The sequence below is a fragment of the Urocitellus parryii genome, chromosome 6 (genome assembly GCF_045843805.1).
Source record: "Urocitellus parryii isolate mUroPar1 chromosome 6, mUroPar1.hap1, whole genome shotgun sequence".
Lineage (NCBI taxonomy): Eukaryota > Metazoa > Chordata > Mammalia > Rodentia > Sciuridae > Urocitellus > Urocitellus parryii.
In genome coordinates this window covers 78,976,782-78,989,058 of record NC_135536.1, presented here as the reverse complement: position 1 = coordinate 78,989,058, position 12,277 = coordinate 78,976,782, and the positions used below count along the sequence as shown (strand labels likewise).

The following is a 12,277-nucleotide window of genomic DNA, read 5'->3' as shown; positions in this document are numbered from 1 at the left end:
GGATTTCAAATTTCCTTTTCTAATAGTGGGTTTTATGCACAAAAGTACTTTTGAGAAATATATGGTCAATAAATGGCCATAGTAGAAAAAAAAGAAGAGAAAAAAGGAAATGCAAAAATTTCTTTTGATGGTTCAAAATGTAAATCTTTGTGTTTTATTTTGCTTTAGGATATGTTTGTGTCTTTAGTGTTGGGGGTGGTGTACATGCTTTTACATGGATATATGTGTGCCTATGTGATATAAAGTACTTTTATGATTCTCAATTTTGACCATATATGGAAATTTATTAGAATTATATATTAAAGGAGTCTTATATAATGTATTTGAGATATAGAACATCTTTTGTCATATAAAAAGTGTTATCATTCCTCATTGATGTCACTCCCTATTCCATTCCCCATTCAAATAAAAACCTGAAGACTTCAATAATTGGGGCTAAATGTTTTTTCAATCATAAATATTTTCATATGCTCATGGAAATCAGTAACAAACCCAAAGCAGTGGTATACTGGAGTCTCCTAGGAGAGAGCCATTGAATAGAAGCACAGGACTGAAGCAGATGATAGGGTATGGCTTCAGGGCCAAGGTGTTGTCAGTTATGAAATATGGCTGCATTAAGGGTAGAAGAGATGTCTTAGGTTATGCAGAGAGGTGGTTTATATAGATGTGGAAAATCCTACCTTTAGTTGAGGAAGAGTTATAATCTAGATGGAAGATATGGAAAATATCTCTCCATTTCCTGATGTTCTACAGGGAGAGAAGATGGAGATGGAAAATGGAACAGTGGTGACTGAATTCATCCTCCTTGGTCTGACCCAGTCTCAAGAGATTCAGCTTTTGGTCTTTGTACTGATCTTAATTTTCTACCTCATCATCCTCCCTGGGAACTTCCTCATCATCCTCACCATCAGGTCAGACCCTGGGCTCTCAGCCCCCCTCTACTTCTTCCTGGGCAACTTGGCCTTCCTGGATGCCTCCTACTCCTTCATTGTGGCTCCCAGGATGTTGGTGGACTTCCTCTCTGAGAAGAAGGTGATCTCCTACAGAGGCTGCATCACCCAGCTCTTCTTCTTGCACTTCCTTGGAGGTGGAGAGGGGCTGCTCCTGGTTGTCATGGCCTTTGACCGCTACATCGCCATCTGCCGGCCTTTGCACTACTCAACTGTCATGAGCCCTAGAGCCTGCTATGTGATGCTGCTGGCTCTGTGGCTGGGAGGCTTTATCCACTCCATTATCCAGGTGGCCCTCATCCTCCGCCTGCCCTTCTGTGGCCCAAACCAGCTGGACAACTTCTTCTGTGATGTGCCACAGGTCATCAAGCTGGCCTGCACTGACACCTTTGTGGTGGAGCTCCTGATGGTCTTCAACAGTGGCCTAATGACCCTGTTGTGCTTCCTGGGCCTTCTGGCCTCCTATGGCATCATCCTCTGTCACGTTCATAGATCAGCTTCTGAGGGGAAGAGCAAGGCCATGTCCACTTGCACCACTCATGTCATTATTATACTTCTTATGTTTGGGCCTGCCATCTTCATCTACACTCGGCCGTTCAGAGCCTTACCCGCTGACAAAGTGGTTTCTTTCTTCCACACAGTCATCTTTCCAGTGATGAATCCCATGATTTATACCCTTCGAAACCAGGAAGTAAAAATTTCCATGAAAAAATTATTGGTTCGACATGTAATTTGTTAATAGATTTTTTAATAAGAAATCCAGCTGGGGAATTCTGGCCAGAATTCATGTTTATTTAACAAATACTGTTTTTCATTGGGTACCTCTCATTTCTCAGATACTATTGTAGGCAATGGGGCTCAGAGTTATGTATAATGATGGAATAAACTTGAAATATTTAAAGGATATAAAATAAATCCCTGGGGCATTAAAGTGCAAAGAGTAAGTGTGAGAAATATAGGTGCATTTCATGTGACTTTAAGGGTCAACTCACTGAAATCTCTTAGCTGAGATAAAAGATTTCTAATATTTTAATTGTATGAGTCCATTTTAACATTTGAAGCAAGAAAATCTACAAAAGTTTCCTCTGTCAATTAGAAAAATATCATCAAGCATATAGGAAGAGGTTAATACATTTTAATGTATGTAGTATCAGGAGCCTGATATCAGAGGGATCCATCTTCTCAAAGTTCATGGTTGTTGGTGCTCTTCACATCATCTGGGCTAAAAATCTAGGAATTATTTTGGACTTTTTTTCCTCTTCTGTCCATTACTGGATGTGATAGCCAAGTTCTTTTACTTCTTTATAACACCTTTCCTATTCTCATTGATTTTACTCTAGTCTGATGCCCTTCTCTCCATTTAGACCATGACAGAAGTCTCTTAATTTCAGACTTTTTTGCATTTCATTTTACCAAAAAATGAATCTTTTCTAAGTCATTTTAAAAATAAGTCACTCCCTTGCTCTCGAACCTGCATATTTTCCTCCTTGATGTAATATAAAAGCCAGACACCTACCCTGGTACTTAAGTGACATTATTATCTATTATTAGTTTTCAACTTAATCACCACCACTGCTGTCTAAGCAAAGTTCTTCTTTGTAACTAATCTAGGCTCCTGTTGTCCCCAGATACATAATATATTTGCTTGTTGGCATACCTTGATTCTTCCCTCTGATGAACACATTTTACTCACATCTCCATCACCTTAGTTTCCCTTTTCCAAGACTTTTTCTATCTTTCTGGACCAAGATTAAGTGACATTTCTACAACCCATCAACTCCACATAGGCACCTATGAAATGTGATCTTATCCTCTTATTCTTCCATTTCTCAAACTACCTAGAAAGATAAGAAGGACAAACAAATTCTTATAATGGGATAGGCTGAACAATTAGGGTCTCATGTGTGAGGCACGAAGACCATACTGAGAACTGAGGATATTTGGAGAAGTCCTTCCTTGCCAAACAGAACTGATGCTTCTCTTCATTTGGTTGCATGGCCCCTAGGAAGCAGTGCTCTGTATGTAGTGTGCTTGTGGTCTGATCGTGACTATTAGATTCCTCTAAGTCAGGAACACATCTTAGAACCTGTCTTACTGCCTTGCCCATAGGTGCTCTACCAGTATTTATTGCAAAAAGAAAATAAATCAGAATTTCACTTTTCACTTGTGCAGTACCACTTCAATTTCCTTGTAAAAACTGTAGAGCACATTCAATAATCCTTCATCTCAAAAAGACACTTGACTGCCAATGACTTATTGTACCACCTTTCTATATGTATCTTCTGCTAGGAAATTTGTATCTGTCACACAGTTTTCTATTCTGTCACTTTTCGGTAATATCTAAGTGTCTTCCCCAGCTCTGGCTTAGATAAGCACACAAACATTTTTTCTTTAAATATTCTAAACCAACATTTGTCCAGCTAGTTACTACCTCTCCCATTCACTTGGCTGTACTTTATTACTGCTGACTGCTGGGTGGAAGGTTTCATTGACTCTGTCCCCTTACTCTTCTAGAATGACTTTGTCACCTCTATAATCCATTAGGGTCAATTTCTGGAAAAACACCTGCTTTTTGTTCAGGAACAAGACCTCATTTCTCTTTTATGGTACAGCAGAGCTGGTCTTCATAGTAAACAAATATTTATGATAAAACACCCACTTTCCTCTCCAAAAATTAGCCCAAAGAAATAGCATAGCCCTGAAAGATTATGGCTATGAACTGTTTCTAGTGAAGATGAATTTCTGTATATCTTAATATTTGTTTCTTGGATCAAAATGTTGATTTTTGGTAAAGAAAACTAATTTTAATCATGAAGTTAAACATTATGAAAATATACCATTTTTTTTGAAAGCTTGGGTCTCTCCAAAGAGAGATAATAATGACAATAGTATTAGTGGTGCTGAGAAAAATATGGCATATTATTGAATGGAATGGATGAACCTGAATAAAATGCTGTAAATGGTCTATTCAAAGGCAAAACAAAACTAAATGTTATGCTAATTAAAAATCCTGACTAAAAGAATATTATTCTGACTTATATGAAGTTAAGGTCATGTAGATTGGGGTTATAGCTCAGTGTTAGAGCACTTGCCAACTCATGTGAGGCACTGGGTTTGATCCTCATACCACATAAAAGTAAATAAATAAAATAAAGGTATTGTGTTTATCTACAACTAAAAAAAATGTTTAAAAAAAGTTCATGCAACACTAATCTGTGGTGATGTGTAACAGAGCAATGGTTACATCTCTTGGAGTGTATTCATGGAAAATGGGCATGTAGAAAATTTTTGAATGATGAAAACCTTCTCCATAGTCGTTCAGGTTTTAATTATACAAATGTGTTGAAACTCTACCAGGTTTTGGTGAGGATGTGGGCAAAAAGGAATCCATCTCCAATTTTAGAGGGAATGTAAATTGGTACAGTTTTTATGGAAAACTATAAAAGGTATTCAAAACTGAAAAATAGAACTACTAAAAGATCCAGTGATTTCACTTCTAGGTATATAAGAAAATAAAATCAGTATTTTTAAATATATCTGCATTATTGTGTTTATTACAACATTATTCACAATAGCCAAGATATGAAAACAAACAGCTTTTCAAGTTGATTTTACTAATTTGACATCCCACCAATAATAATATATGAGTGTACATTTTCTTCCACATCCTTGTCAGCATTTACTACAACTAGTATTCTTGATAATTGCCATTCTAACCATAATTGGATGAAAAATAGTATTTTTAAAAATTTGTTCTAATTAATTATACATGACAGTAGAATGCATTTTGACACATCATACATAAATGGAATATAACTTCTCATTCTTCTGGTTATACATGATATACAATCACAGTGGTCATGTCATAATGTTTGATTCATTCTATTATCCTTCCTACCTCATACCCCCTACCCTCCCTTCACTCACCTCTGCCTAATGCAAAGTATCTTTATTTTTCCCTAGCCCCTTCCCTTAATGTGAATTAGCATCCACATATCAGAGAAAACATTTGGCTTTTGATTTTTTAGGATTGGCTTATTTCACTTAGCATGATGTTCTCTAGCTCTGTCCATTTACCAACAAATGCCATAATTTTATTCTTGTTTAAGCCTGAGAATATTCCATTGCTTAGTTCCTGATTGCTTGAATTTTTTCATATATTTATTGATCATTTCTATTTCTTCTTTTGAGAAATGTCTGTTTAGTTCTCTTGCCCATTTATTGGTTAAGTATTTGTGTGTGTGTTTGTGTGTGTGTCTGTGTTGTTTTGTGTTAATTCATTTAAGTGTTGAGTTCTTTATATATTCTGGATATTAATCCCCTGTAAACTCTCTCTTTATGCTCTTAAGAATTTCCTTTGCTGCACTGGAACTTTTCAATTTGATGCCACTTCACTTATTGATTCTTGGTTTTATTTTTTGAGCATTAGGGGCCTTGCTAAGGAATTTGGTGACAGTACTAATACATTGGAGTGTTGAGCCTTGTTTTCTTCTAGAAGTTGCATTTTCTGATCTAATTCCTAGGTCTTTGATCTACTTTGATTTGACTTTTGTGCAGAGTGGGAGATCTAGATATAGTTTCATTCTTCTGCATATAAATATGAGTTTTCCAAGCATCATTTGTTAAAAAGGTGATTTTTCTCCAGCATATGATGTTTTTAGCACCTTTGTCAAATATTAGATAACTCTATCCATGTGAGTTTGTCTCTTTGTCTTCTGGTCTATTCTATTATTCTTCATGTGTATTTTAATGATAAAATTATATTATTTTTGTTACTATGGCCTAGTAGCATAATTTTTTTATTTTTTTTAATTTTTTTTCCTGTAGCATAATTTAAGATCAGGTGGAAGGTTTGTCATACTTCCAACACTGGTCTTCTTGCTCAGTATTGCTTTTGGATATTCTGGGTATTTATTTCTACAAATGAATTTTAGGACTGTTTTCTACAGTTTGGTGAAGAATGTCATTGGTATTTTAATGGAGGCTGCACTACATCTGTATAACCCTTTGTTATATGGCCATGTGACAATATTAATTCTGCCTACCTAAAAACATGGGAGATCTTTCTATCTTCTAAGGTCTTTTTGAATATCTTTCTTCAGGGTTCTGTATTTTTATTGTGGAGATATTTCACCTCCTTGGTTAGATTTATTTTCAAATATTCTATTTTATTTTATTTTATTTTTTGAGGTTATTATAAATGGGATAGTTTTCCTGGTTTTTTTTTCAACAGGAAAATTTGTGAATTAGCATCCACATATCATGCTGATATGTTATTGGAGTATTGTGGAAAAGCTCTCGATATTAGAACCAGCAAGTGGATTAAATAACAAGACTCAACTATATGTTGTTTACAAGAACTCAACTTATAGGCAAAGTCATCTACAGGCTGATGAAAGAATGGAAAAGATACATCATAGAAATGGAGACAAAAAGCAAGTAGGAGTGGCTGTTCTCATAGCTCACAAAGTATTCCTTGAGCCAAAATTACACAGAAGAGATGAAGAAGATCACTTTATACTCGTTAAGGGAATCATCCAATAAGAAGATATGATGGTAATAAATATTTATACTCCTAAAGTTTGTGTACCTACATACACAAACTATACTCAATATAAAGAATCAAATAGACACCAATATGATAATACAGTGTGATTTCAATCTACCTCTCTTACCTTTAGAGAGGTCATTCAGAAATAAACTAAGTACAGACTCTTCAGAATTAAATACAATTAGTCAAATGAACCTAAAAGACATCTATAGACTATTTCATTAACAACTGAATTCATTTTTTTCTTAACTTAATATACAACCTTCTCTAAAATAGACCATATTTTTGGACACAAAGCTAGTCTTAACAAATACAAAATATAGGAATAATTCCTTGTATCCTATTAGATCATAATGGATTGAAGTTAGAAATCAGTAACTAAATAAAAAACAGAAATACCTTTAACACCTGGAGATTAAAAAATACACTTTTGAATAAGGAGTAGGCCATAGAAGAAATAAAAAGAATTTCTTAGAAACAAATGAGACTAAAGATAGAGCATATAAAATTCTCTGAGATAGTTTAAGTGCAGTTATAAGAGGAAAGTTTATGGAGCATTTAATGCCTACATTTAAGAAAAATTGAAAGAGTCCAAATAAATACTCTGATCTTACACCTCAAGGTTCTAGAAAAGACAGAACAAACTTTTTCCAAAATCAGTAGAAGACAGAAAATAATTAATATCAGCACAAAAGTTAATGAAATTGAGAGTTAAAAAAAATACAAAGGATCAATGCCATAAAACATTGGTTCTTTGAAAAAAAAACAATATTAATGAACCCTCTAGTCATACTAACAAAAAGAGAGAGAAGCCCAAATCAAATTTTTTTATAATTGTGTGATTATATTTTCATTTATGTCTCTGCTAATCTGACTTTTCTTCTTTCTCATGGTCTGTTTTTTGAACATTATAACTTTTTTCCTTTCTTCTTTATCTCTCTTTTTACTTCTTGCCCTATGTTTCTCAACTAAAAATGATTTAGAATGCTGTTTGTGTGTTATTTTTATTTTACAAAAGTATGTTTATTACTTCATTGTAAAGTGATTCTAAACTCAATTTTCCCAATAAAGCAGAGCAAATAAAAATAAAACCAAAGCCACATACAGTGGTACATGTGTATAATCACAGCAGCTTGGGAGGCTAAGGCAGGAGGATTGCAAGTTCAAAGCCAGCCTCAGCAACTTAGGCTCTAAGCAACTTAGTGAGTCCCTATCTCAACATAAAAAATAAAAAATAAAAAAAGGGCTGTGACGTGGCTTGGGGGTTAAGCACCCTTGGGCTCAATATCCAGTAACAAATACATACATACATAAATAAATAATAAATAGAACTGGAAAAGATTTTAAAAAGTTAAGCCATATTTAATTTTTGTGACCTTCAATTAATTTTTTTTTCATTAATAATTTTAATGAAAAAATAGCCTTAATTATTATTCTAGTTAAGCAGAGAAAAGTTAAAAAAAAACTATCATTACACAGATCAAGATACGTCTTATATGTCCTGTTTAGGAGGTGACCTTCCCCTGAGGAACTGGCCAATTTTACAAAGAAATTGTTTTCTCTAAGAAGAATTATACCTTGAAAACTTCATAAGCTTGTATAGCTGTCTATTTCCTTATCACCAGCAATATACTAAACCTGAGAAAGGCACTTATCTTGGGTGCAAAATTTAAAGAGATGCTTTAAGACTAAATAATAGAGATATACAACATTTTAATCAATACTTTGAAAAAGCAAAACTATTTTCTAAAGGTATGATAAACAAAATAATAAATTTTAAACAAAGGCAGGATTAGTCACTGCCATGCTGAGCTATATTGGAAAACTGAGGCAACAGGAAAAAATTAATAATACTGATTGTTTTTATTGAAAATTTTGGTAGTCTATTCTTATTTTCTCTCTCATGTTTGCTTTCTTGATAGATAGTAATAGTCTATCATTTATTTAGTTATTTTCTCATTTTGAATTTTTTATAACATGTAAACTAATTGCTTTCAACCTATTCACTTCTGAACTAATAAATATACCTTCCAATTGGATTCTGCCTCAAACAATGATAGGATTCTGGTTTTAGAATTCACAACTAACTCAGCATAAACGTTTTAAAAATGTTTAGCCCTTTCAAAGTTCTGGTATTTTCCTTTGCTTAATTTATATATATTTTAATAATACAGTCTAACAACTCCCTTTGGATGTATTCAGTGTGCCGAGGTAGTCTGAAATCCCAAAAGGACTTTCTTACATACAACACAGAAAATATTTTAAAATCTAATGGTCCCTATGTGACAAGGATGTATGAATAAGGACAAGAATGGTCAGTGCATTCTTAGTAGGTGGAAGCTGGATATTTTTCTGAAAGTAACTTAACATCTCTGCATACCCAAATTTCTGGGAAATCTTTATCTTTGCAAGAAGCAGAAAGAAGAGACAATAGAAAAATATTGCAACTATTCTACTGGTTAATTTGCTGTTTTAAAATGCAATGGTCTAGAGGTCAGATTTTCAGTAGAAATAGACAAAGACTCAGGTCTAAATTCAGTAGTGTGGCACTACCTTCTCCTTCACTAGATCTCCAATTGTTTTTGATGCTTAGAGTTACTTTAATGGTGGATAAAATTATTTAGCTCTGGCATAACTAAGTCAAATTACTCATAGTCTTGACCTCTAGTGTTAAGGATCATTAAACAAATGACTGAGAATCATTCTGTATAATGTACAGAGGAAAAGAAAAGAATATGCACAAAGGGTAGGCTGAAGGCTTCAGAAGAAATCTTAACTGATTTTTGCAGAAGATAGACCCTTGACCTCTTTATATCTACACTTAGTAGGTATGCGAATTTCCTCTGATGTCTGTGGTTCTATCACTCACTGTAGGGTTTTGACAGTTAGATAGTTCTGGAGCTTAGAAAAGCTTATGCAAACTACTGGCTGCCTTGGTAATTCCACATAAATATTGTACTGATCCTTCAAAACTTCTATTAATTTCTCAGGTTTACATAGCTACTATCATTCCAGGGTTTACCCAAAGGCACTGGCATAGAACCTAGTGGCATAGTGTCTACTTCATAGAGCTACCTCCTAACATCTAAATGTGTTCAGGATTAAAGTTCAAGGATACTTCAAGGAGTTACATACTAATATTATTATAGTCTCATTTGATTTTCGTTATTACCCTCGTCAGATTGCAAGAGTCAAAACATTATCATATTTTACAGAAGAAAACATGAGCTTCTGAAGGCTAAATGACTTTCCAAGGATCACACAGTAAGTGAATTGAAGAGCCAAGACATGAGAGTCAGATAAATGTTTATAAAACCAGGGATCTTTCTACCTTATTTCATTGCATTAAAATGTTGACATTCAAAAGAAATTCACAGGTCATTTACTCTGGTCATTCCATTTTATTGGAGGGATATTTTTTTGTGAATATATATATGCTTGTTAGTATTCCTAAGTTTAGCGTCATCATTAGTATGAATTAAATATTTGATCATGTTTTTCAGCTTGATCTACACTTATTAAATAACATGTAAAACTGTAACATGTAAAAAAGAAGAATCAAAGAGAAAATGAGGGGGAAGCAGAGAAAAGGCAATAAATTAACCAGGGTGAAAAATCATAATCAAATTCAGAAAACTAAAGTAAGGAACTTGATGATGAAGAGGGAGAGAAAGAAAAGAGGGAACATAAAGAAGGCATAGGGAAACGTTTCAAAACAGAGAGAGGCAAGAAAGTCTCTTAGCCCTCTGAACACAGGACACAGGAACAGGTCTGACTGTTGCGAGGGCACCAAGAATGCTTGAGTTGCCCCTGTCATCTCTAGTAGGCTAAAAACATATTATTTTAATGTTTTTAAAAATATGAAAACTAAGATGCCACTAGATAGATATTGCTGCTTTTTCCCTGTATCTTTCCTCAGCCTTCTTTCCCTTATCCTTCCCTCTTTCTTTATTTCCTTTCAAGTACTGCCCCAATAGCACTTTCTATCAAAAATTACCTCTTCTTTTTGCACCCTATGTGCTGCAGCATTTGTGTTTTTTTAGTTAAGCAGTGTGAGGAATATTGTTATACTTGACTTATTTTGGGATAGGTCAGCAATTTTCAAAATTGAAAAAAAAAATAATAAAAATATTTTTGAGCAAGTACCTTAAATGTATGCATATTTATTTATAAAGTATATATGCCATTGCACTAATATATAAGTGTTAAACAGAATTTTAAAAATTATTCAGTGCAATTATATAGTTATATGTATATGTATATTCATCTACATTTTATAATTTACAATGGTATACATGCATGAAATGTATAAATATTACAATTCTGTTTCCATTCTTCATGGATCATCATGTGCACCTTCTGAAATAAGCATATCCCACTAAACAGACTATTTTAAACCTGAATTTTTCCTACAATGCATAGAATCCTTTTCACTTATACAAGGTTGAAATTCCAATTCTAAATCCAGTAGTAGGGTGAATATAGACTAGCAATATTACTTTCAATTATTAAAGTATGTGCAATAGAGCATCTACTGATTAAATCTGTAATTAAATTTTTCTTTGTTTAAACTCAACACTATATACTTGTATTCTTCTCCTACTTGCCAATCAGCAAAAACAAAACTCATTCTAAATTTGGTAACAATCAGAGAAGCTTTTGTTTTCTTATCTTTGGAGTGGACTGCAGTATCTTCATCATTACTTCTAGTTTTTCTACACTATGAATTTCAATTTTGAGAAAATTATATAATTATTAATAAACTTAGTACTAAGTAGAGATAAGGAAGTGAGTTATGGGCATATAAGTACTTGAGAATCAAATAGTGCTAATTAAACTGCATGAATAGGTGTGGAGTGGCTGCAGGAGTGGTGTTCAACCATACTTATAGTGCAGGGAATCCCTCTGAGTTAGGTGAAAAGTAGAGTAGATCCCATTGTCTAGGATCATGATGAACACTTTGGAGTCAGAGCTCACCAGGATATCAGACAAGAAGGGATAAAAGAAAATACAATTAATAAGAAAATGCAGGGGCTGGGGATGTGGCTCAAGCCGTAGCGCGCTCGCCTGGCATGCGTGCGGCCCGGGTTCGATCCTCAGCAACACATACCAACAGAGATGTTGTGTCTGCCGAGAACTAAAAAATAAATATCAAAAAAATTATCTCTCTCTCTCTCTCTCCCCTCTCTCACTCTCTGTTTCTTAAAAAAAAAAAAAAAGAAAAGAAAAAAAGAAAAGAAAATGCAGAGGGCAAGCAAGAGCGTTACCAGCTAGGAAGTGGGAATTCCAGATACTCAAGAAAGGAAATGTCTAGTAAAATTTGGGGTTGTGAGGATGAGAAAAGAAAGATCTAATAATCACCTGCCCCACCCCAAATTAAACCTCAAGCACATATATCTACAAAACCTCACAGGTCATGATAATGGAAGTTATGTTGTGTCTCATTTGTGAAGTTTTACATCCAACTTTGGAAGGTAGAAATCCCAAAGCTGATAATGCCAGACTTCTAAAGTGGAGAAGAGTCTGTAGAAGCACTTGTTTGAATGGAAATAAGACTATGTCATAGGGAACAGTATTTTATTTCTGCTTTCCATTTTAAACTCAGAGAAAAGAAGGGAATAAAAATTAGCCAGGACAGTGGACAGAGTTGTGAAGTGTTGTTTTTACCTTAATAAGGGATATGTTAAAAATATTTTTAGCTGCAGAAAAGGTAGCATCTAGATAGAATATATAGTAATAGCAAACTTTGCTCCCTGATATACTGTAGGCCAGGGGG

At 34.1% G+C, this 12,277-nt stretch overlaps 1 protein-coding gene across 1 annotated transcript; it reads left to right on the top strand.

Annotated features, from left to right (window-relative positions):
- Positions 1-762: 762 nt before the first annotated feature.
- LOC113199148 (olfactory receptor 4N4C) lies at positions 763-1,689 on the top strand. Its single transcript, XM_026412032.2, has one exon. The coding sequence runs from the start codon at positions 763-765 to the stop codon at positions 1,687-1,689; it is 927 nt and encodes a 308-aa protein (XP_026267817.1).
- Positions 1,690-12,277: the final 10,588 nt, after the last annotated feature.

Bases quoted from the DNA above. Each gene is read 5' to 3' on its own strand.
- LOC113199148 (XM_026412032.2), top strand. From the start codon at position 763: ATGGAGATGGAAAATGGAACAGTGGTGACTGAATTCATCCTCCTTGGT.